This window comes from Propithecus coquereli, unplaced genomic scaffold, assembly GCF_000956105.1.
Source record: "Propithecus coquereli isolate 6110/MARCELLA unplaced genomic scaffold, Pcoq_1.0 Scaffold27, whole genome shotgun sequence".
Classification (NCBI taxonomy): Eukaryota; Metazoa; Chordata; class Mammalia; order Primates; family Indriidae; genus Propithecus; species Propithecus coquereli.
The window spans coordinates 10898815-10926544 of record NW_012148285.1 but is presented as its reverse complement, the minus strand read 5'-3'; the positions used below and the strand labels follow the sequence as shown (position 1 = coordinate 10926544).

Genomic DNA, 27730 nt, shown 5'->3' with positions numbered 1-27730 from the left:
GGTGGATGACAGACAGTTTTTAAGTCCAGCTTCTGTAGTTTGAGCAGCATTGTTTGTGTGACATGTGGTTGAGCTTTGTCTTGCAAGAGGATTGGCCTGTCTCTATTGACCAATCTTGGCTGCTTATTCACAAGCATCCTCATCATTTCATCCAGTTGGGTGCAGTAGACATCTGCTGTAATTGATTGACCAGGTTTCATGAAGCTGTAGTGGATAATACCAGCGCTGGACCACAAACACCCTTAGCTTTCTTTGATGAATATTCAGTTTTGGACTGTGTTTCAGCACTTCATCTTTACCAAACCGCTGTGCTGAACTCTTGCAATCATTAAAAAGAATACATTTTTCATCACACAGAACAATACGGTGTAGAAATGGTTCACCTTTATGTCATGAGAGCAAAGAAAGGTACATCAACATCCACCTTGGTTTCAGGTCACCCATGTGGTTCATTTTCAAGATTAAAATCACCAGAATGGAACTTCTCAAACCATCAATGTACTGTGCGTTCATTAGCCACATCCTTCCTAAACACTTTGTTGATATTTCAGGCTATCTGCACTAGATTGGTTTCACAGCAGAACTCATATTAAAAAATAAGATGAATTTTTGTCTTAGCCCTACCTTCACAAAAATTGCTCTAAAAAAAATCTGAAAGACAATCATAAGCCAAAATGTATCTCTGAAAGACTGACGATTCACCTTCATAATAAAAATAAAACAAGAAGTGTCAAAGTGAAATATATGTAAGGAAATCAGACATTTCATACTTAATAACCTAATAATTTATTCAGGCAAGAATCATCATTCAAACCATGGGTGACAAGATTGGGAAACAGAACAGTCATATGGTCTCAGGTACTACCCCACATATTGCTTACTAATTACAAACTGTCGTGTACCTCCTGAAATGATTCCCTGAGGACACATTATCTGAGTATGTAGTATTATCACCAAAAACATTTAACCTGAACTGATCACAAGGACCCAACTGGAAAAGTTGGGGTCATTCTGCAAAATAACTGGCTTAGACTCTTAAAAACTACCACGTCACAAAAAATTTTTTTTAAAAGTGGCGGAACTGTGTTATACTAGAAGATATTAAAGGCACATGACAACTAAATGTAATAAGTGACACCTGACCACATCCCAGATTGAAAAAAAAAACTATAAAGGACATTACTGGGGAAAGTAGGGAAATATGAGTGTGGTTGTTTATTAAATAACACTACTACACCAATGTTAAATTTTTTGAGGGTGATAACTATACTGCAGTGTTAAATGTATTTTTTTCTTGGAAGATGCATGTTGACATATTTGGGCATGCTTGCAACCTACTCATAAAGGTTCTCAAATAGAGTTAACGAATTAACTCCAGGGGTTAAAAAGGTTATGTAAAAAGATTATTACCTTGCTTTAGGAAATTAGAACAGAAAAATGCCCATTTATATTTTTTCATATAAAAGAGATGACTGATTTATAGAATTAGTAAAAGCATATTTTTATTTTAGTCTTTAAATGTCACAACTTTATTATGAAATAAATTGCTGTAACAGGGCAATCTATTTTTAGGCTCTCAATTTTACTGGCAAATGTGAAAGTTAATTTGTCTAAAAAATTAGAAAGAACAAAATGATTATTTGGACATCTTTCACTAGAGAAATTTTTAAAACTTCTTCATTCATTTAGCTGAGTACCTGCAAAAGCACTAGGCTACAACAGGCAAAATTGATGACAATTATGTGTTCTAAGCTACCAAGGTACTTGGTGAATTGGAATACAACATGAGGAGAGAATACTGAACATGCCAGTGAGTCTTCATTAGTACCAATGTCCACATGAATAAACTTTATACAGTACCCATTATATATTTTGGGTAAGCTTCAATAGAAGGCAGCCCTGAGAGGTTCAGCAAGGTAGACAGACAACTGTAGAATGTCTTAATCTTCAACAGGATTTTAAGGTAAAATTACTTTGCTCAAGTAAAATCTTTATATATGGTTATATTTATTACCTTTTGTAACCATATTCTTCATATAAAAGTTAAAAGCATTCGTCTTTAACTCTTTCAAATGAAAGTAATCTTTCCTGTTGTAAAAGCATTCTTTATAACCTCTAGAGGTAGCTTTAGAGCCAACCATATCTTTACAACTTTATTATTAGCTGAGTGTCTTTACATTATTTAATCTCTCTCTCTCTCAGTTTATAGGTCTTATAAAATGGAAACAATTAAAACCTACCTCATAGGTAAAATGCAAAGGCCTAGTCAGGAAAGAAACTCTCTACTGGCAGAAGTTAGTACTTTAACTTGGCTATTGACCAATTGGTTCTAGGCCTACTGTGTGGGCAAGGAGGAAGAAAGTGGCAATATGCAGAAACACATGGAAAAACCTAACACAGTGCCTTGTTTGTAGGTGGATCTATAAAAGTATGTGTTGATTGGTTATGTTATCAAAGGGAATAAGAAAAAAAAGTTTTTGTGAGAAGTCAAAGAGAACTAAGAAGGTCAAAACATAAATGCTAGGTATTTAATTTATATGATTATAGTCCTTAACAAAGCAAAAATGGGGGGACTATACCTTATAAAATATACACAGCTTCAAAACAAAAATTCTATCGGGAAAGATTTTGCATTAGCACGTTTAACTCACTTAACATGTTAATTCAAATAATTATGTTTTCAAACATTTTGGCCAATAAAATGGAATTGTGTATATGAAACTCGGTAGTGACAAAAATAAAATGTGATATATCCTAAAGTATGAAGTATCAGTACATATTAAATATTAATGATTCTAATTTTCAAAAATACAGTCTTTTTACTTTTCATTTATTCAGTGGTGTCTTATTTATCTGGCTTCCATCTGTATTATCAGCAGGTTACCTGGACCAAATGAAAGTAAGAACCAAACCCAACAGCTCCTTGTGGGAGCTGCCATCTGCTCTAGGTTGGTTCTTCTCCATCTCTGCAGCCAGTTTCGACACAGAAGTCTCATTCACGAAGCCCACTACTAGATCTGTTTCTGTCTCCTAACTCCTACTCTGGCTTCTCAGCAACTGTGAGACAGGCACGTGGCAGCACACATGGGCAGGGAGGGATGGTTCTCTGGACCTATGTGGGAACCTCAAACCACTGGGCCCTAGGGTAGAGTAGGAAGCACAGACTTTGGGCAGCCAGACTATAGAGATTTTGATCAAACTGTGTTCCTATGACTATGCTGATACACAGTTTTGAGGGGTATGATCAGATAATCTCAGTGATATTCTACTTTATTTCTATCATACCACTCAGAACTCTGTATCAACATAAATTCTTCTTTAAAGCTCTGCTCATCAATAAAGAATGAGAATCTTCACATTGTGAAGATTCAACTTGGACGTTTGGTCAGCTCTAAGTGGAATCCCCTCCAATATCGTAATATAATCACGAGCTACCAAATCACTCTGATATTCCCCATTATATTTTTTTTAAAAAAAGGTTTTTCCCTTCATTGATATGAAAGTACTATACGCACATTATGAAAAATGCAAACTATAGAAAAAAGATGGAAGTAGTGTATATGCATGTAAATTGCCAAAAATAATTTGATACACTTCATTCCAGGACCTTTTTCCCTATGCACAGGCTTGCTTTTTCTGCAGGGGAGGGGCTTGATGGAGGGTGTGAAGAGGATGGTTAGGTGCACTCATTTGGCTTCAATCACTGATCGAAAAGCACAGAGTATCTGGGTGTACCCAGCAAGGTCTGAGCATTTGGGTGGATCCAAAAATAAAATGACACTGCTACTGCAGTCTAGTCAGAAAGCTGAGTTACATGTGCCCAGAGAGGAACCACGTTTCAGTGAAAGGCACAAGCCTTGTGTTAAAATTCCAATTCCAGACTCTCTTTTTTTGGTCATGATGGAATAACAAGAATTGGACTTAACCTCCTGCCATAAGAAGCCATAATACTGGGCAAAATACACGCAACAATTGCTTTCATGCATTCGGAAATGGATAATGCAGGACTATGGCCCCTAAGAGAAGGGAAACAAATGAGAGGAGCCCTACAACTGTCCTAGATTTTGCCTGGAGGCAATTTCTAGACTGTGGGTACAAGGAGGGATAAGTCAAATGGGAGCTAGTTAGGCTTGCTGAGTTGAGGAGGCAAAGGCAGCTGGAAGTTTCAGGGCACATTTCTGAAAAGGAGGATCTATGCTAAAAGAGTTCCAGAAACCTGCCTAAAGATGCCCCTGAGTCTTTGCTGAGTACTAAGCTATATGTACATAGAGCAAAATTTTACAAGGTTGGGCAAGAAACACCAGGGACTATAGGCTAAAAAGTTCCAGAATACACACAGGTTGGGGAGTGTTTGAGCTTCAACCAGGCTGAGCCAAAGTCCTCCCCAGGGCGCTTAGCAGCGTGCTCGGCAAAGATACCAGAGGGGGCCAGGCCCTAGGAATTTAAGCACCATCCCTGGCACAAATGCCACCCTAGATCTTTCCTAACAAAATTTAAGAAAGGCTTTGAATGTGATCCAAAAGTAGTAACTTAGCTGCCTACCAAACCAAAGCCCAACTTTCTTTAAAGGAAGGCAACAAAAACAAAACCCAGACACTCAGTAATGTAACATTCACAATGTTATATCCAATAAAAAATTACTGGACTACTTGCCAAGAAGCAGGAAAATGTGATTCTTTCATAGGAGAAAAATTCATCAATATAAACAGACCCAGAATGACAAAAATAAATGGAACTCTTAACAGTTACTATAACTACGTACAAGTATTTAAAGGAAAACATGAATATAACGAGGAGAAAAATGGACACTGCAAGAAAGAATAAGATAGAACTGCTAGACGTAACAGTATAATATACCACATAAACATGTGATTGGATGGGATTAGCAGGATATTAGAATTGCATTGGAAAAGATCAGTAAAAACTTGAAAACAAAAAGGTATAGCTAAGAAGAAGACATTGTAAAAATAAAAAGTAAAATAATAAAAATATTAACTTTAAAAAGGTAAGAAAAGAGGAATAAAGTGAGAGAGAACAGACTGGACAAAAAAAAAAAAAAAACATAGCAAGATGAAGGATTTAAACTCAACTGTGGTAGGCAGCTCTAAGCTAGCCTGCAGGGATCCCTGCCATCTGGTGTTTATGGTCTTGTATAATCCTCTCCTCTTCAGTGTTGTGCTTCTAATCAGTAGAACATGGCAAAGCTGAGGGAATGTTACAAAAGATTCCCACTTTTGCTAGCAGTCTTCTCTTTTACTGGCTTTAATGTTGGAGATACCTAGGTGGCAAGGAACTGAGGGTGGCCTCCAGCCAACAGCCAGCAAGGAACTGAGCCCTGAGTCTAACAGTCTCAGGGAATTGACTCTTGCTAAGGACAATGTAAGTAAGCTTGGAAGCGGATCCTTCCCTAGCTGAACCTTCAGATGAAACTCTGGCCAACACCCTTAGTGTAGGCTCTGGAGAGGCTCTGAGGCAGGGATACCCAGCTAAGCCATGCTTGAATTCCTGACCCACAGAAACCATGAGATAATAAATGTGTGTTGTGTTAATTAAGCAGCTACAGTTTAAAGTATTAATAGTTTGTTACACAGCAACAGAAAACTAATATACCAGACATGAAATTACCTTAAATGTACATGATCTAAACATTGCAATGCAAAGACAGATTGTCAGACTAGACTTAAAAGAAAGATCTAGCTCTAAGCCATCTATAAGAAACCCACTTTAAATATAAAGTTACAGATGCGGTAAAGGTAAAAGCAAGGGAAAAGATATCCCATGTAATGCTAAGCTTAAGAAGCTTAGAGGGGCTATATTAATATCAAAAAAAGGGTACACTTTAGGAGAAGGATTATTACCAAGGACGGAAAAACATTTCATAATATAAAACGATCAATTCACCAAGAATACGTAACAGAGCCTCAAAATACATGAAGCAAAAATAATACTGAAGGAGAAATAAACAAATCCACATCAGTAGCTGAAGTTTCCAACATTCCTCTCTGAGTAATTGGCAGAACAAGTAAAAAGAAAATAAGTACAGATATAGATGACTTCAACAACCTTATTGATCCACTGGACCTAACTAACATTTATGTAATATTCCACCCACCTGGGTACATGAAACATTTGTGGTCATTTAAGAAATGTATACACCTTCATGAGAGACTACACTTTAAACAGCTTCAGTGTAACAGTTGAAGAAAACAAAAACCAAAATTTTTTCTAAAACCACTGGACTCTGACAGTCACAATTTAAGACAAAGTTCTTGGATTTCTTTAAATTTCTATTTTTTTAGTCCTAACTTAATCTGATTGATATAAATTTAAATTCCTTTATCTGGAAAATCCTCCAAACTAAAATATTTGGGTATCCAAATAAAATCTTCACCTTTTTGAAGGTGCAAGTATTTTGCTTCTGTTCAGGGTTCAGAAAACATTCAGCAATCAGTCAAGCAGATACTCTACTTCTGTGCACAAACGAGCACGCAATTATGCAATGAGAGATTTCACTAGTTCATCAGTGAATTGTTACTTAACCGAGTTCCATGTCTTTGAATAAAAGAAGAGGCTAATAGAAATACAGAGACAGAAAAATATGTTAGAAAATATATTAGAAAAGTATTACTTCCTTATCTCAACAACAGGTCTGGTTAACTATCACCGTTACTCTTTGCTTGCGAAAAACAGTACACACACACACATACATCTTTTTCAGCATGTATATTTTATTTGCATTTTAAATCAATCAAGAGCCACACGATTCTCTAGTACGTTCAATAACTATTTGTGACCAATTACTAAGCAAATTTTACTTTCATTTCCATCTTTTTCTTTTCTTTACTAAGGAGACCTAAAATATCCTGGGTTTCTGACAGGTTATTATAATATGATAAAATAAATTTTATTTTTACTACCAATGTTAAGAGGCTTGGTTGAGATCGTAAGTCAATTTGCTTGTCTGTGTCCCATGTTTAAACTCATTCAAAACATGTTACACTCCTACAACAGAATCAGATATCAAATCATAAGACATTTTTGGTTGTGTGGGACTCTTATTTAATAGTTAAAACTTTGTAGATTCATCTAAAGGATCAACTCATTGAAAAGAAACATGCAAAGGAGGAAACAAACCATACAAAATCCCCCAACAAACCTGACCCTTCTGTTGTGGAATGTTGTTCCCCCCTGGAATTTCACACTTGCCACTCAAAGACTGTGGATGCAACTACGAGGAAGCTGTTAGCAGTTAGGGCCAACTATAAACCAAATAAATCCTAATTACCCATATCCTTAAGCTGTCCAGGCTCCAAATCTCTTGGGTTCTGCCCTTCTCATTTATTTTTAGCACTATATTCTTTTTTTTTAAAAAAGAAATGTATAACAATGCACAATACAATATTTTAAGAGGATCCAGATTAACCGGAAAAGAACTTACAAATCTGTGTAAGTGATCTTAAAGCATTAACTAAACAACTGCCATCACACTGAGATTTCATAGAAGAATATTCTAAGATACTAGAACTGTTTCTGTTTTCATATATTCTAAAGGTCACTGTGAAGCAATTAATCATGTACATATATGTATGTATGAATATATATTTGTTTTTAAAGGATAATTTCTAAATTCAATTTCTTTATTAAATGATTGGGTTAATAATGAAAAAAACTTAGAGATGTGATTATGACACAGATTTCCTGGAATCAAAAAGAAAAAGAATTTAGAAGACAACTCAGAACAAGAAATCTCTTTAAACATTAGAAATAACTATTTTATTACTTCAAAATACCAAAAGTCTTCTGTATAGTACTTATCATATATATCAAACGCCTTAAAAGAGTCTCAGAAACCATATCTACTGTCTTCATCTCTTCAGAACAAGTACATAAGAAGGAGAAAAATCTATAAATCAGTCCTCGATGACAGAGGGATTGTTTAGGAGTTTACCAAATGGAGCGACTCTGCTGGAATTCCTTCAAGTAGCCTGTGAAAATGTCAGAATGGAGTCTGTTTGGGAGGTCATAGTCCCTAGAGAGCTCTGAGTTTTGGCCTGTTTGTCTTTTCACATGCTTTAATATTTGAAAATCCTTTTTTGTAGACACTGACTGATGCCCAGGGAATGCTAGGATTGTGGGAACTGGCAGTACCAACGGGAGACGAACTTCATGGGAAATCAGCGCCTACTGCATTTGCCCTCTCAGCGCTAATCAGATAAGATGCTCTTCAAATCTTATAAGGTACATGTTGAGACATTAAGGAACTGCATGTCATTTTGACTTCTTTAAAAAGAAATACTTGTAGACAATGGGGACAAAGATTACTGGGACAATTAAAAGAAATTCTAGGTTATAAAAAACCATGTTGGAAACCCTGAAAAACTATATTCACTTAGTATGAACTGAAATACAGTTGACACTGGAATAACATGGGTTTGAACCGCATGGATGCATTCATGCATGGATTTTTTTCAATAAATATATTGGAAAACTTTTTTTGAGATTTGCGACAACTTAAAGAAACCTGCAGACGAACCATATAGCCTAGAAATACAGAAAAAAATCAAGAAAAAGGTATGTTATGAATGCATAAAATATATGTAGATATTAGTCTATTTTATCATTTACTATCATAAAACATACATAAATTATAAAAAGTTAAAATTTATCAAACTCACTCAACACAGACCACACATGCTGTCATTTACAGTCGAGAGAAATGTAAACAAACGTAAGGATGCAGTACTAAATCGTAACTGCATAAAGTAACTGTAGTACACACCACTACTGCAGTTTCACAGCCACCTCCTGTTGCTATTGCGGTCGGCTCAGTCAAGTGTTGCAAGTATCTGCTTAAAATGTTGTGTGATGCTTATCACCTCCATGTGAGCAGCTTGTCTCTCCAGTAAAGTGTGTATCTTGCAGTTCTCCTGTATTTTTCATGTTTAGTGCAATAGCGTAAACTCTGAATAACACCGTGGGACCCGTACAAAGTGCCATTAGCAATGCTGGAAGTGCTCCCAAGAAGCAGAGTAAAGCCATGACATTACAAGAAAAAGCTGAGTTGCTTGATACGTACTATAGCTTGAGGACTGCAGCTGTGGTTGCCCACCATTTCAGACAGGTGATTGATTTTGTAAATAAACAACATAAACTTACAGTATCAATAAACACAGTTCAGTACTGTAAATGTATTTTCCTTATGATTATCTTAATAACATTTTCATCTCTCTAGCTTATTTTATTGTAAGGATACAGTATAGAATGCATGTAATATACAAAATATGTGTTAATCAACTATTTATGCTATCAGTAAGCCTTCTGATCAACAGTAAGCTATTAGTAGTTAAGTTTGGGGGAAGCCAAATGTTCTAAGAGGCTTTTTTGCTGCATAGGTGTAAGTACCCCTAATCCCTGCATTGTTTAAGGGTCAACTGTACTGCATTCTCCAAATATACATACTAGTAACAAATAGTTAAAGTGCTAACAGTGTGTGCCTGTGCCACTTTAAATACTTGACTTAGATTAATTTATCTAATCCTCATAGCAATCTTACAAAGCAAGTGCTAGTATGATCCCCATTTTGCCGATAAGGAAACCAAGGCAAAGGGAGGATAACTATTTGGTCCAAATTCACATAGCCAGTAATGGTATAGCCCGGCTCTAGACTTAGACAGGGTGGCTCCAGAGTTGCTCTCTTAACCATTGTGCATGCTGCCTCCTTCACGGTATTTTAACACCAAGCATGCAATGCTGGGTAACTGTAACATGTTCTGAGTGCTCAGGAGGTACCATGTGTGTGCCAGTCACTTTAAATGATTTCATTTAATCTTCCCAACAGCCTATGAGGTACATCTAAGAATATTCCTATTTATAGATGACACACAGGCTTTCAGGGGACTGACACCACACATCTAGTACGACGGAGTAGGGTCTAGCTAGGCTTGGTTCTATAGCCCCCTTCCTTTAAAACTAGGTTCCTCTTCCTCTCAGTTATCTTCAAAAATCATCTCTAACTTAATTTTCCATATATAGTCAGGGGAATTACTTTTCAGTATCTATGTGTCCAACAATTTATGAGAATATACTATATTCTGAACTGCCAACATTGTATTAGAGGCTTAAAATCTAGGAATTATTGTAGGGTAAGAGACATAATGATAATTCAATAAATTACTAACAGTAATTTTTAAAAGTACCCTTATTTCCACCCTTGAAATATTAATTTCTTAATACTTTGGGAGAGCTGAGTATTCTGATATGGCAAACTTTTCCTTCATATAATACAAGATGGTTGTTTGATCAAGCAGTCCAATGAATATTCTTCTTAACTGCTATGTCGGGATCAAGGCTTCTGTCAAAGAGGATCTTCTATTTTGTAGCTATGAATGGCAAATCTGTAGAGAGTGCTGACCCATTCTAACACTTGTCAGTTTTTAAACTTAGCCTACAAGAACCAAAGGCAAGTTATGAATCAGACTTTTTGGTTTTCTTATGTCTTCATTAAACACAGAAGGTCATATATCAAAAATTACAGTTGGTAAAAACAGACACCCAACTATTAGCGTTTTCTTAATGGAAACAACAACATAAATGACCATAAAACAATATGAATAATTTGGGCTCTGGAAAAAGTTAAAACGGTTGTCTTTTAACTGATAGTCTGACATTACTACAAAAATGTTATCACATACCTGCCAACCCTTGAAAACCATGAATAGAAAGATACTGCATATAAATTAGACACATTATTTTTGAGAATAACATAAATTAAATCAGTTCTTCCTTTCTTTAAAATATAATGGGAAAGTCTGACTAATTGAGAGAGCTGGCATGTATGTTCAATAATACAGCCATGAGGAATGTATTAAGCAGCAACATGACTAATTCGTACCTACGGAAATGCTATCAGTTAACTGAGATGGAAGTTATCTTCCATTCTTTCTGTTTCTGCTGCCCGATGAATAGCACAAGGCAAAAGTGATAATGAGATATAAGTACACATGATGTAATGAGGAAGGGCAGCCAGGGAAAGACACACGAACTGGAAGCTGCCGTACGGACATTACGACGGGCATACCGCGACACAGAGAGCGTCTTGCACTTACCCGCGCTCACAGACTGAGGCAGCAGAGGAGACTGGAGTCCTGACTCCCAAAAGACTATACTTCCTGTCAATGACAGTGAGGGCAGTTGGTGAGGGTAGAAGAGCCAACAGCACGGATTAATTTAAAGGAGTCAGAAAAACACTGGGTATGATATTTGCTAACTATGCTGGATGATTATTAATTATACACCAAAGTGATATCTCCAGCACATTTGTTGTTCAAACATATTTGTCTTATTGCCTTTTGTCACATTAGTAGTTTATTACTAATGTTTTAAAATATAAGGTAAATAACAAAGGAAGAAAAATAATCATGGACCATTTTTTCCCAGTACACTCCCTGTATTTATTACGCTCTTTTAGAAGTATGGCAGAGAACAGGTGTCCAACATCTATCTTTTCTCTTCCTTTTTTAGCTACAAGAGGTCTCTGTGGTTGGGTTAGGTCGCAGACTTAAGTAAAAGGAGCCCCACCTTAACTTCACTAAGTCTCTCAGCCCAGCAGAGGGCCGAGAACTATAGCCCAGCAGAACTATTCAATTCCAAATAGTCTTGAGAGGTCTGAGTAGTTAGGAGGTTATAGTTGAGTAATACTTATTAACCAATTATTTATATTAATATCTTTTATAATTGCTTTCTGAGGGACAGCAAAGATTGTTTCTTAATAAAGTAGTTTCAGTTTATTCTCTCTAATATAAATCATATGGTGGACTGTAGTTTTATGAAAATTATCCCAAATAATCTATATAAGAAATAATGTACTTCTATGACTCTAGTAACTCTAGAAAAGTCTGGTAAAATTTTTAAGCAAACATTTTTGTAAGTTTAAGATGATGTGGTCTCACTGCTGGTTTAAACTGCAAATTACTATTATGTTTTAATTCTTACTTTTAATACATACGTTAATTGCCTATGCCCCAAAGGCATTTCTATAAGAGGACATAATTTAAAGACTGACTAAATTACTCAGAATGAGGCTTCAGGGGTGCTATACCTGGAGTCTTGCTGACACCTTTGAAACTGCAGGCTTCATCCACGCCCTGAGCGATCAGTAACGCACGCTCACGTTAGCGTTCTGACGCTGCTCGGCCAGCAGACCGGACTCATTGCCAGCTACGGATGGGAGAGGTACGTTCACACACATCCCCCTCCCTCCCTCTACACACACACACTGTGTGGGTGTGCCCGGCCATGCACTGAAGCCACTAAATCCTCAGGAACAACAAAACTATCTAAATAAGAAAACCAGATTAGAAAAAAAAGAAGGCAAAGTTACAGGTGCTTATTTACACTGGGAAACAAAATATGCCATTTATTAATAGGAGACTTTATAAAAGCCATTAATGAAAGAGTACCTCACCCTTAAGGTACTTATAAGGCTTCCTTTTCCTTTTGACAGGTTCAAGAGATTGTAATAAACGAAAGGAGTATAAGAGCTACCACAAATAATTAGGATTTTCATTTGCAGTTGTCAGGTGGTTTATAGTATGTTTTTAAACTACAATTGTATTTAGTGTAAGTCCTAAAGCCTAATTTGAAAAGACATTAAAAACTTGACTAAGGAAAATTATATTCAAGGAGTATATATTTCTCTTCGCAGTCTAAGTACTCGAACTCCTGAAAGAAGGAAAATAAGTTATCTAAATGTATCAGAATGTTTATTAATGTCCTTGAGAATTACATTAAGCATTCAGGATCCTAAATATGTTAACAGCAAAGCCAATGACAAGATAATTTTATAGAAAATTATTCATTTCTATTACCTCCAGTACAGAAAGGGAAAGCCAGAGTCCCACAGCTCTGTCTTGGCTGCGTAGCATTTGCTTGCTTCCTGCCCATTTACGACACTATGAGAATCTTCTATCTGGCTGACTGCTCCAGAGAAAAACAGAAATTTCCTTTCTTTCCCTCACTAATCTCCATTCAGCTCTCCCAGTTCACATACAATCTCAGGAATCCAGTTCAGTCCAAGACAAATGCCCGATACCTTTGTACATTTCCAAACACCTGCACTGACAGTAAGCCTAACAGGTTAATGAGGAGTGGAGAAATGTTTTCAAAGTAAAACCCAAAGAACAGACCGCTGTGAGCATATGCCTTTATTTTCTGTGTGCAAGGCAAGCAGTTTTCTTTGGCTGGGTTCCATGGCTAGGCTAAGTTCAGCTGACTATTCACAAATATATTAATATATGTATTGAATCCAAAGCGAAGAGCCACCTTATGTCCCCTGTTGTGTGTCACAAATATTAGAATTATTTTTTTTTCTCTAGTAAGCAATCACTCAAGAACAGAACAAGAGATGGTCCAAAATTATTCAGTGTGATAAATTTAATGAATGGAAAAACACAGAAAAAAATTTCAAGACAGGATCATAAATTCTAAACCCTAGCAACTGCAGTAACTAGTAATACCAAAGCTTAAAATAAGAATAACAAATAAGTCTTTCCTCTTTATTGAGGCCTAAAACATGCTGACTTTCATATTAAATATAGTTTGAAAAAGCCTTTTAATTCAGGAAGAAGGTGGTAGATACTGCTTTTACAAATGTGTAAAATCTGATGGCCTGTGGTGTATCTGTGACCATGTTAACGTGACTGATAGTCACCTTAAAAACACCTGGACTCAGAGACATGCCAGAAAGTATTAAAATACCAAACAGATTTTAAAAATGGAAATCTGTATTAACTCCTCTGCTTACTATATAATATTAATAATACTGCCAATGACTTAAAAGCTTACATTCACCAATCAGCACCCTCTAGGGCTGCTCTGCCTGAAAGCTCACCAGTCTTGCAAATGACCTCCTGAGTGAACAGCTTCTCCCTCGGGGTCCCCTTAGAGTGTGGGCACAGGCAAAGAGCTGCAGCTCTTTCAGTGATGTTTCCACCCACTTTGACTCGCTCTGCTTTTACGCTTTTCTTATTTAAGCAATAAAAGACCTGTGGCTTTGACTGATTTCCTTTTTATTTCCAGTACTGACCATCTGAAGGGACGTTAATATTGAAACATAAGACAGATTTAATTTGTATATAAAACGTCAAAACAAAGCTCAATGTCCATGTATACGTATTGTTTTAGTAAAGACAGAGTTATATATTTCTGTGTATCCAATTTCCTTCATGAGGGGCTCACTTCTTGGGCAAAGTTAATTGCCTAAATGGTTGCTTTACTTTTGAGGTGCTATTTTGGCTACATTCAGGGGTAAAGAAAAACTCTATCTTATCTTTACTCAACATCTTCCATATGTGCTCCAGTAGGGAAGTATCTTGACACTCCATTATCATTCCTAACATAAATATTAATCAAAAATAAGGGAAGATCCTGGAATCATTACTTAAATGTCAACTTCATTTTCCTTGTAAAGTTTATTTATAAACTATCATATATAATCTTTCTACACATTAACCCCAAATTGAAATATCTCAATTCTTCCCCCAACAAAGAATAATTCTAGTAAGTGAAACTGAAGTGCTTAGGAATAACAATGAAACACATCAATTTGATTGATGAATTTGATTATTTCAGAGTATCTAAACAGTACTCTGTATTGATTAATTTGGCCAACACCTACATTTTGTATATGATATGATTTAAACATGGCATTAAGAAGACCTTTAAAAAAATGAACATATGTGAAAAAATCATTAAGAAATTATGGTCCTTTCATCTATATATTACTTGATGTGAATATACTCTGCTCACATAATTGTCAAAAACCTAGATTCCTTTTTTTTTTTTTTTTGAGACAGAGTCTCACTCTGTTGCCCTGGCTAGAGTGAGTGCCGTGGCGTCAGCCTAGCTCACAGCAACCTCAAACTCCTGGGCTCAAGTGATCCTCCTGCCTCAGCCTCCTGAGTAGCTGGGACTACAGGCATGCGCCACCATGCCCGGCTAATTTTTTCTATATATTTTTAGTTGTCCAGATAATTTCTTTCTATTTTTTTTAGTAGAGACGGGGTCTCGCTCTTGCTCAGGCTGGTCTCGAACTCCCGAGCTCAAATAATCCGCCCTCCTCGGCCTCCCAGAGTGCTAGGATTACAGGCATGAGCCACCGCGCCCGGCCTAGGTTCCTTTTTTAACATTTTTGTTTCTTAAATTGACAACAATTGTATATATTAATCATGTACAACATGTTTTGAAATATGAGTATACTGTGGAATGGGAAATAGTTAACATATGCATTATTCACATACTTATTTTTTTTTGTAGTGAGAACACGTAAAATCTACTCTCTTAGCAATTTTCAAGAATACAATATATTGTTATTAACTATAGTTACTATATTGTACAATAGATCTCTTGGACTTATTCCTCCTAACTGAAATTCTATATCCTTTGACCAATATCTCCCCAAAAACCTAGATTTCTGATACTTGTACAAAGGTTTCCTTTTATGCCTTGGAACATGTACGCAAATTAGGCTAATAAATCATAAGCCTGAAATTAGAGTATATGCCTGAATACAAGATAAGGTTTCTAACTTTCTGAAGTCACTTACTAGAAAAGAGGGAATTATCTCACAGTTGAGTCCTTACACAGTATCTCATATTATGAGATGCTCCTTCATTTACTCAATATTGAACAAAAAAGTACTCTTGCGGAAAACACATTGACTTAAAAATCAATTTCATTCGAAGCTGTTTCTAGGCTTATAGAAATATATTAATGAGAATCAGGAAAAAGGAGAAAAAAATCAATACATTAATTATTCCCAGTTACAACCTTAAAATTCAAAGTGTTGGATGTTGCTACAAAGAAGCCTTTTAAAAAAGTAGTCAAATATCATTCTCTCAGAAAGGACACTGGTAATAGTAGTGTATTCTGGGAAAGTAACTAGTAACTGGGCAGGTAAGGGACAAGACTGGGAGGGTGACCTACTTTTCACTATGTACCCATAACACTTTAAACCATGTGAATGCATTATCTGCTAAAAAGAAAAAAAGAAAGGCTAAATTCTAAAATAGAAACTAGACCCACCCATAAAAATGTTACAACCAATGACAAATCAAATGTAAATGATTATGTTGTAGAGATTATGAATATGCAACTATAAAACAATGTTTTAAAAGATAGTTCTACTGTTCTGTGAATGGTACTTGTGATTTAGACATGACATTTTCAGTGTTAGATTATGCACATATTAAAAAACTGTTGTAATGCAAATAAAAGAGACAGAAATGAAGATATATCCAGGAAATTAGTGTTAGATGGATGATACACAGGGGTCCTATTGATCATAAAAACACTGGCCACAAAAATTCATGTATAGCGTTTGAGCAGGACGGTTTTATGAACAATGAGAGTACACAAAGCAAACCTTCCATATTATTGTATTACTTCATAAAATGTAACTAAATTAATAAATTAAAATTGTTACCATTTCATCTACTCCTTAAAAGTTTATAAGGGGAGACTACCCTCCATTTGGGCTTACCTTACATTCAGGCATATATATTAACTTCCGTAAGAGAACGTGCTGAGCTGTATCAAGTAAATAAACAACCATAAGGTATAAACTTTCCTCACACACTTCCCTCCTCTGCTATAGATGACCATTTCTTGTGAGCAACTGTATATTCTGATTTTATACCAATTCAACTCTTATTTTCTTTTAGGGTAATAATTTGGACATGAAACTGGTCCAGGTATACAGTATAAATCTGACCACATATAGCCAAGTTTCAGTAAATGTGGTTATATTATCTCGCCACTGTCTAAGGCAAAGCTAGGCTCCTCACTGATGGAAGGTTTGAAAGCCATCACTGTCAGTCAACCACAGCTTCCTAAAGGCTTTGACAGCACTTTAGCTATGACATTGCTTCAAACCAATCAAACAGTCAAGGGCTGTACCTAACAGGATTCAGATACAAAGCAAAACATATCAAACACACCAAAGCTATGTATTAAAGGACTAAGAACAGAGGTATACGTATGTCTTTTATCCGTTTTCATAAATAAGGCCGATAATGAGAAGGACTGGAAAACATTCAGAACCCAGAAAAGAAGTAACAAGGTACATTAAGGAAGTATTCTATAGGGAAATGGTTTTATTTTTTCTGGCTTTTAAAACTTAAAAAATGTATTTGTGAATGTAAGACTCATCAGAACTGTGGAAAGTGCAGTCACTCCAGTTAAAATTCTTAATTCTGCCATTTTAATACATATGCTTACGGTATTTGTAAATTTAACATTACTTTGTATTCGTTAGTTCAAAGTATTAAAATTCAGTATATATCATCTATGTTAAAAAACTGACAGTATTATGTTTTCTGGTGACTCTGTGATGCCTGGGACCAATGAAAACTTCCTGAACAGACAATGAATGAATAGAAAATATTTTGTATACAAGGATGAACCAGCCAAAGACTGAGAATATGGTCATATCCTATATCCACTAATATAAAATATACTCAGATAAGAAGTTCTTGCCTTCTTAGTGATCACTGAGATAGCTTAAATTCTGTCACTTCTGAAATGAAGGTGCAACGCACAGGAGATGGAGAAAGTGGGAGAATGTCGTCATACCTGCGATCTATTTCCCTGGCACAGGAAGCTACTTTCCAAAGCCATTCCAGCATGGAATCTTCTGCGTGTGCTAAAATGGCTGAATCTAAAAATTTTCAAAGGTAATGTTGCTACTAAATGTACTTACTGAGAAAATAATGAAACAATTGGATGGAATGTGAAATTCTGCCTGTTACTCAAAACCACCCAGTACCTCTGTGGGGTTCTCCTCCATACAGACTGCTGAAAAAGATTACTACCCAAGAGGAATAAACTGGGCTCACAAAGAGGGTAAATCTTTAAATCAGAGTTCCCACTGCACATGCTGAAGAACTCACCATTCTTCCTTTCGTTCAGAGGGGGTAAGTGCTGACTGGACTGCAAGGAAAGTTCCTGGAATTCGTGAGCCACGGCTTCACTTTGAGGACTTGGAGCAAGATGGGCTAAAGGTCCCAATTCATCCTCGGTGTCTATCGCCCCTGTGAGATCCATTGTGTTCCAGCCACTGGTAACAGGGAGTACGAGACACCTCTTAAACGTAGCCTGCTGAAGACACTGCCAAAATAAAGAATGTATAAATAAATGGTACGTTTATTTTTCTCCAATTTGCACAAAAGCATTAAAATGAGAACCCTGGGTTCTAGTCTGGTTTTACTGTTGTGTGGCCATTAGCAATTCATTTACCCTCTCTGGACCTCAGATTCTCTAACACACAGGAATAATATACTTCTCACCTAAGAGAACACTTGTAAGGTAAACAAAAGTTGAAAGATACTTTGTATAATTTTTTTATACAATGGACTAAAGAAAGTTATAGTCATTGGTGCCATTATTTAAAGATTTTAATGCATGATATAATGAAGTCAACTAATGCTGATGAAAATAAAGTACTCTGGTTTGAAAATTCATTTTAACTCTTACATGTCAAGTCATTTTAAATTAGTCGACAGTCACAGCAACCAGAAATGTTTCAGATAATGAAACATCAGCCTGTGTCTCAGAGCAAGAACTACAGAAAATAGAACTTTCAGCTAACCCACAACGGACATACAGTTCATGACAAAGAAACAAATTTTTAAGTCACTGAGATTTGAGGTGGTTTGTTACCACAGCATAACCTGGCCCATTCTGACTGATACAGAAATCAGCAACAGAAGTGCCAATAACACAACAAAAACTCTAAATATGCAACACTAGCTTAGGGGCTAAACAGCGGAAGGCAAGGAAACTGATACAGGAATCTAAAAGGATGACGGGTCCGTGTTACACAGTGGTAACACATTTGATAAAACTGCTGCCTGCTTATTTAGTAGCATCCCATACCACTGTTCATCCATTCACTTACTGATGGACATATGGGTTGTTTCCAGTTTTTGACTATTACAAATAATAGTCAAAATACCTGCACAAGTATTTATGTGGATATATGCTTTCATTTCTCTTGAATAAATACCCAGAAGTGAAATGGCCAGAGCATATGGCCGCTGTACCTTTAAATTTTTAAGAAACTGACACACTGTTTTCCAAAGTGGTTGTACCATATTGCATTCTTACCAGCAGGGTATGAGGATTCCAATTGTTCCTCAACAACCCTTCATATGTTCAGTCTTTTTTATTTTAGTCATTTTACTGGGAAATTAGTAATATTTCATTGTGGTTTTAATTTGCATTTCCCTAATAACTAATGATGTTGAGCATCTTTTAATTTGCCATCCCTATGTCTTCACTGGCTAGTATCTGATCTAATCTTTTGTTCATTTTTAAAATTAGGTGGTTTATTTTCTTGTTATTGAGTTTTAAGAGAATTTTAAAAATATATTCTGGACACAAGAGCTTTATCAGATATGTGACTTGCAAATATTTTATCCCATACTACGGCTTATCATTTTACGTTCTTAATAGTGTTTTGTGAAGAGTAGATGTTTTTAATTTGATAAAAGTTCAATTTATCAATTTTTTCTTATGGATGTTTTTGTTGCTATAGCTAATAAATCTTTGATTAGCTGAAGGTCATGAAGATTATCCCTATGTTTTCTTCTAGATATAGTTTATGTTTTACTTTTCATTTAAGTTTATGATCCATTTTCAGTTAATTTTGTATATGCAGTGAGATGCAAATCAAAGTTCTTTATTTTTATTTTTTTTTTTTTGAGACAGAGTCTCACTCTGTTGCCCGGGCTAGAGTGCTGTGGCGTCATCCTAGCTCACAGCAACCTCAAACTCCTGGGCTCAAGCGATCCTCCTGCCTCAGCCTCCTGAGTAGCTGGGACTACAGGCATGCGCCACCATGCCCGGCTAATTTTTTCTATATATTTTTAGTTGTCCAGATAATTTCTTTCTATTTTTTTTAGGTCTCGCTCTTGCTCAGGCTGGTTTTGAACTCCTAAGCTCAAACAGTCCACCTGCCTCGGCCTCCCAGGGAGCTAGGATTACAGGCGTGAGCCACCGCGCCCGGCCAAAGTTCTTTATTTTTTTAAGTTCTTTTTTTTTTTGCATATAGATATCTGATTGTTCCAGCACCATTTGTTGAAAAAATTATCTTTCTCTACTAAAATGCCTTTGCACCTTTGTTGAAAGTCAACTGACCATGCATATGTGGATCTATTTCTTGAGACTCTACTTAGTTTCCAAAAGGGAGTGAGTCAAAAAGGGGGAGTCCCTAAATTTTGTAATAAACTCTGCCCTAAGTCTCTGGCTGATCTCTAAACTATGCATGTGCAGGGCAGAGACTCCATGCAGCCCAGCTAAGGCAAAAAGAACTGAATAGAGATGTCAGAAACTGCCCACCCTGGAAAGACAAGAGTTTGCAAAAGTGAATGCGGCAAAGTTAACTGCATACTAAAACAAAACAACACTCCTAAGAGGGAACCTAACAGAATCTAGAGTCTCTGCAACTGTCAACCAGAATTCCATATACAATGGAAATACTCTTTAATAATGAAGGAAAAATTGTCACCAGCAGACACATTATATACGAAATTCTTAAAAAACTTATCCAGGCTAAAGAGAAATGATACCAGATGAAAACTTAGATCTTAGAAATGAAAAGTATCAGAAATGGTAAACATGTAGATAAAAACTACAGTCTATTTCTTCTTCTTAATTTATTATTACCATTCAAAGCAAAAATGATAACACCTTGTGTGGTTTATGACATATGTAAATGTAATATATTGACAACTACAGTATAAAGGATGAGGGGGTAAATGTATTCAACATTTTTACATTTCTATAAATAATAAGAAAGTAGTAGAATTTTAACTTTAAGTAGACTGATAAATTAAGGTTGTATACTATATTTTCTAAAACAACCATTAAAAAAATACAAAAAAATTTTAGCTAAAACACCAGTAGGAATATTAAAATGGCATTCTAAAAATACTCAACCAACCCAAAAGAAGAAAAACAAAAGACAAAAGGAACAACAACAAAAACCAGTAAAATAATAAGACCTAAATCCAACCTTATCAATAATTACATTAAATGTAAATGAACTAAACATTCCAATTAAAAGATAGAGATTGAGAAAAGCTAGAGCGGGCAAGATAGCCGACTAGAGACATAGCTTGCTGGACCATCTGGAGGGAAGATAGGATTGCAGATAGAGTATGGGGGAGAGGAGACACAGTTCAGCTGTAGATCATATAAAGAGGTACTGGAGCCTGTCGGGGGCCCTCAGGGAGGAAAATTGTGAAGTAGAGAAGGAATAAGATAAAGGAAAGAGGATATCAGTGAGGATCAAACCCAGAGAGGCTCTGAGCCCGGTGAAGGGGTAAGAGGGATCCCTCTCTCCCTCCCATGCACCTTTGGTGATCAGTGGGCTACTGAGTTTCTTGGAGGTTTTTCCACCCTCATGCACCCAGACACAGCAGCAAACATGGAATAGTGGGGAGAACTTGCATGATCCCAGAGCTTGGACATTCTGTGTAGCATTCCCCTCCAAGGAGAGAGACCCAAGAGGCCAGAGAGCCAGCTTCCTTCCATTCAGATGCTTTTCCTTCCCCACACCTCCCCCATCCACTGCAACCGGGAAAGCAGTTTGAGTGGAGAATTTCGCAAGTGGCTGCCTCTCCCCAGTGGGTATGTGCTACAGGCTGAGGTCTTCGCAGAGAGTGGGGCCCACACCTCTTCCCTTGAGGACCTGTAGCGGACCTAGGGTGCCCAATCTGGGATCTCCCTGCCCACCAGCGTTTCATGGAGACGCATGCCAGCTTCATGCCAGCGTTTCATGGAGACACAGGCTGGGGGGAGGTTTGAGAGCTGGTGAGGAAGCCCACATGGACAGAACTGATGGGAGAATACTGTGGGGTTCTGGCGATCTGGGAGAGCACCCACCCCTCCTTGCAGGAAAGCTGAGCCACTGGATTAGGGTGGGTCCTGCAGTAGGGAAGATACCAGCATGGGACCATAGCAAACAAGCATTTAAGCCCTTTCCCCACGAACAACCCTCTCAGTCTGGAGAGCCTGCCCTGACTTTCCTCCCAGCAGCTCCCCCTAGTGGCTGGGAAAGCAACCTCTGAGCCCTGCTGAGGCTTTGCAAAGCCTTCCAGACTAGCACAACCTAACCATGCTCTGCCTCACTCCTCCACCCTTCTCTGCTGCGGTGGAGATCAAGCAACCCCGTGGGGGCTACAGGGCCCCTCCCAAATCCTGGGGCACTCACGTGCTCCACCTGAGGGACTAGAGCTTACAACGGGCACAAAGGAACTTCTTGACAGAGAGAACAACTCTACAGCTCATCACAGCATCTACTGACTCAATTAAACAGGGCGTAGCTGATTCTTACTCACAAGTACCACCCACCATCTCAGAGATTAAGCTGGGGGACCCAATACAATTCACACTTCTGGGAAGAAGTGAAGACAGCAGGATAGAGGCAAACTGAGGGGACACTGTTTATTAGGAGAGAAACAAAAGTTATGGGCATCTCGATCTCTGAGGGGTCTCCCTCTTCCACTGCAGACCTCTGGGTTGCTCAGAGTCTGTGCAGAGACATTCTACCAGAGAGCAGATGCAGCAGAAATCTGGTGCCTGCCAATACCAGGCTTCTGCAACTAGAGGACACCCTGATCACTGGTGCACACAGCCAGGTCTGCACAGGACCCCGCCATCCAGCAGTAACCTTAGCATCACCCCCACCGGGCTGGGGAGGGAACAGACGCTCCCCTGTGATGAGCCCTGTGACTGGGGATTGAACATGCCTCCTCACGGGCGTGGACGTTGAACAGATGGGGAGCCTCAGACGCCACAGGCACCACGTGGGAAGCCTCGGGCAACTGCATCAGTGGGTCCTAAGTGTGGGGGGAGAACCGTGGCCGACTAGTGGCTCCGGCCTGCCTACATGGAACCTGAGCTGCTGAAAGAAACCCCTGCCTGCGTGACTGGGCATCCCCATGCTGGTGGAACAATCCCCCTATATGGGTGGCTCTATCCCCCAAATCCCCAGAGCCATCTCTGAAGCTCTTGCTGTGCTGGAGTCCAAGGCTCTGCCCTTGTAGCTCCAGGGCCCTCACCAGGCTCATGACTCCATCCCTGAGACTCTAGAGTTGTGCCCGGATCCCAAGACCCAACAACTGAGTCCCTACCACTATGGCTAGGCTGGCCGAACCTCCCTGAGGTCCATCATTTTATTCAGGACCCCCCGATCCCTGAGCAGCCATCACTCCTGGACTTGGTTCCAGAGAGTTCCCAGAAAAGGAGAATAGATACCCTGCATACCTATTAACCCAGAGCTGAGAGAAGAGATGCCAGATGAGAAGAAACCAACATGAAAAAACAAAATAGTTCAACACCCTCAAGAGAACACAGTGGAGCTACAGTAGTGGACTCCACCCACAAGGAAATTGCCAAAAGGACAGAAATGGAATTCAGAATATGGATGGCAAATAAGATGATTGCAATTGAAGAGCAAGTTGAAAACCAACAAAAAGAAGCCAAAAAAAAAAATTTTTTTTCAGGAAATCATCAAAAAAGTCACTAGAGATCTAGACAACGTAAGAAAAGATATAATAGAACTTAAAGAACTGAAAGAGTCATTCAGGGAATTTCAATATGCAGTTTACAGCTTCAACAATAGGCTAAACTAAGTAGAACAAAAAATCTCAGAGCTTGAAGACAAGGTTCTCGAGATAACCCAGTCATTCAAAAAGGCAGAAAAGATTATAAAAAAGTCCAAGCAATCAATGAGAGAGATAGGGGACTATGTGAAGCGTACTAACATTCGAATTATAGGTATCCCTGAGGGTGAAGGGGAAAGAGTTAAAAGCATGGAAAACCTATTTGAGGAAATTATTAAGGAAAACTTTCCGGACATCGCCAGAAACTCAGACTTACAGATACAAGGTGGACATCAAACACCAGGAAGACTGAGAGCAAACAGGTCATCTCCAAGACAGTAACCAACCTGGCCAAAATCAAATGAAGGAAAATTCTGGAAGCAGCAAGACAAAAGCATCATATAACCTACAAAGGAAAACCCATTAGGCTAACTGCAGACTTCTCAGCGGAAACCTTACAAGCCAGAAGGGATTGGGGACCCATCTCCAGTCGACTTAAACTGAACAACTGCCAGCCTAGAATTTTGTATCCTGCAAAAAACTAAGTTTCACAATAGACAGAGAAATTAAGTCCTTTCCAGACAAGCAAACACTGAGGGAATTTTTTATGACCAGATCTGCTCTACATGAAATACTCAGAATAGCACTATACACAAATCAGCACAACAGATATCTACCAGTATAAATTCACCTAAAAAAACAAAAAAACAAAAAACAAACCCAAAACTCACAACTCCTATAAAACAATAGAACAAGAGGTAAAACAAAGCAATAAGGGACTATCCAACCTGATGAATGGACCAACATCCCACATATCAATACTATCAATCAACATGAATGGACTGAATGCTCCTCTCAAAAGACACAGGCTAGCTGAATGGAAGAAAAAGTACAACCTAAGTATCTGCGGTCTCCGGGAAACACATCTAAACCACAAGGAGGCACAAAGACTCATTGTGAAAGGATGGAAAAAAATATTCCATGCAAATGGAAATCAAAAGAAAGCAGGTGTAGCCATTCACATTTCAGATAAAATTGACTTTAAGCCAACAAAGGTAAAAAAACAAAAAACAAAAAACAAAAAAAACAAAGAGGGCCATTACAATGGCAAAGGAAGCAAGCCATCCAACAATAAGACATAACAATCCTAAACATATATGCACCTAACACAGGAGCTCCCAGATACATAAAGCAAATCTTACTACAGCTAAGCAAAGAAATAAATAGTACCACTGTAATTACCGGGGACTTCAACACCCCACTGTCAAAGCTAGATAAATCATCTAAGCAGAAAATAAAGAAATAAAGGACTTAAACCAAACTCTAAATCAAATGGACCTAACAGACATTCACAAAACATTCTACCCCAAAACTACAGAATACACATTCTTCTCAGCAGCATGTGGCACATTCTCCAAGACTGATCACATCGTAGGCCAAAAACAGGTCTCAACAAATTCAAAAAAATCAAAATCATACCATGTACCTTCTCAGACCACAGCAGAATAAAACTAGAAATCAATCCCAAGACAAAAACTCAAACCTACAGAAAGTCATTGAAATTAAACAACCTGCTGCTGAATGATTATTGGGTCAAGAATGAAATTAAGATGGAAATTAGGCTGGGCGCGGTGGCTCACGCCAGTAATCCTAGCACTCTGGGAGGCCGAGGCGGGAGGATTGTTTGAGCTCAGGAGTTTGAGACCAGCCTGAGCAAGAGCAAGACCCCGTCTCTACTAAACATAGAAAGAAATTAGCTGGACAACTAAAAAAACATATTTATATAAAAAAATTAGCCAGGCATGGTGGCACATGCCTGTAGTCCCAGCTACTTGGGAGGCTGAGGCAGTAGGATCGCTCGAGCCCAGGAGTTTGAGGTTGCTGTGAGCTAGGCTGATGCCACAGCACTCACTCTAGGGCAACAAAGTGAGACTCTGTCTCAAAGAAAAAAAAAAATGGAAATCAAAAAATTCTTTGAGCTGAATGACAAAAGGGACATAGCTATCAAAATCTTTGGGATGCAGCAAAAGCATTCCTCAGGGGAAAATTCATAGCCTTAAATGCCTATAGCAAAAAGACAGAAAGATCACAAATTGATAACTTATACCTCCACTCACACCTCCAGGAATTAGAAAAGAACAAACCAAACCCAAAGCCAGCAGAGGAAATAATGAAAGTCAGAGCAGAACTAATTGTACTGGAGAACAACAACAAAAATACAAAGGATTAACGAAACAAAAAGTTGGTTCTTCGGAAACATTCAGCCATAAAAAGAATGAATTAATACCTTTTGCAACAATCTGGATGGAACTGGAGACCATTCTCCTAAGTGAAGTACCACAAGAATAGAAAACAAACACCACATGTACTCGCTATTAAGTTGGAACTAACCAATGAGCACACAAGTGCACAGAGGGAAGTAAAACTCAGTGAAAAGCAACCGTGGGGAGGGGGGAGAAAGGGAGGGGGAATAAACCAACCTAATGGGTACTATGAACACTATTTGGGTGACAGGCACCCCTATAGCCAGGACTCAAGTGTTACAAAAATGATCCATGTAACCTAAAACATTCATACCCCCTTAATATTTTGAAATTAAAAAAAAGATAGAATGGATTTTTAAAAAATCTAAAAATGTATGCTTACAAGTGACATACTTTAAATATGAAGACACAAATAGGGTGGAAGTAAATGGATAGAAAAAGATAGGTCATGCAAACAGGAATTCCAAGAAATCTATAATGATTATATTAATATCAAATAGACTTCAGAAAAGATATACTAGGTAGGTGAATTTGCAGGTAAAATTACTTATTTCACTAAGGAATACTTAAAATATGACTGCTAGATTTTTTCAAAACTATGAATTTTCATTTCAAATTATTTATCCATACAAAATAAAATGTGTTCCCACCAAATTAATTCTAAGATACAAGTACCATAATGCCCTTATAAATGGCAAAGATATACAAACTCTGAACATCAATGCTAATGATTTAGAAGATCCTTTAGGCAGGGATTTTAAAATATTTTCATGCAGTATTATCTGTTCTTCATATTAAAGAATTTTTTTCAACCTATTATGCCTTGACATTATGCTCACCTTAAACTCCCACACATTCCTTCAAATTAAGAAAATTATAAGCTAAGGAAATCTTTATAAAATGTAGCAAAGGGAAAAGAGTAAGTTTTCAATAATTTTTAACTTAATATTCATGAATATTTTTGAGGGAGTATAGACTATACTTATTCTGAAATTTTGCAAGCTGTCATCTTAAAATCTACTTAACTACTTGATAATTTTCTTTTGAAAATTAAATTCAACATCAAAGATTAAAAAAACACTCTCTGCCCAGTAGTCACTAATTGAGATGCTAAAGAAATGGCAATGGATTTTGTCATTGGGTCATAATTTAGTTATGAAAGTAAAACAATCATTTAGCTTTAACTGGACAAACTGTGATAACATATTAATTTATCTAGAACTGACAGAATGAATAAATAGTTAATACCTTACAAATACCAATAATAAATGCATTCGAAAATGAAACAAATCCAACATTTATCCAGCACTTTTAAATAAAACCACAGCACAATACCAGTAAGATCAACCTAGGATATAGCTTTTGCTCTCAAAGAACACAAACTACTTCATTGTCAGATATTAATACTATACCAGAGATAGGAGGGAAAAATACAGGAAAAAACTAAGAGGTATTATAATTTCATTTTTTCATCTCTTCTCTCATTTTTTTCTGAATGCAGTCAAGATAACACCAATAATAATGATCTTATATTTTAAAAGATGCTAGGCTATTGGGATAAGGTGGTCCCCAAATCAGTACTAACACTTCTTTTGAACTGAGTATAAGTCCAAAGCCAATTCCTTTTCCGCTGTACCTTATTGTCAGTAATGACTAATTTAGATGAAATACTAGTAAATTAAATGATATATCATTACTACTATATAAAAGAAATGCTAAATAATAAAGGAGCTCAAAGGATATCAATATCAAACTTTAGAAGTTTAATATATAATTGGTCAAATGCAGATAGGTAGATGATCC

At 37.3% G+C, this 27730-nt stretch overlaps 1 protein-coding gene across 1 annotated transcript in view; it reads right to left on the bottom strand.

Annotated features, from left to right (window-relative positions):
- The window catches only part of MKL2 (MKL/myocardin-like 2), a 165882-nt gene that overhangs the window by 89855 nt on the left and 48297 nt on the right, over window positions 1-27730 (bottom strand). Inside the window, exon 2 of the mRNA XM_012647813.1 lies at window positions 17946-18162. Coding sequence (XP_012503267.1) covers window positions 17946-18099 — 154 coding nt within the window. The 5' untranslated portion in view covers window positions 18100-18162. The remainder of the gene's footprint in view (window positions 1-17945; window positions 18163-27730) is intronic.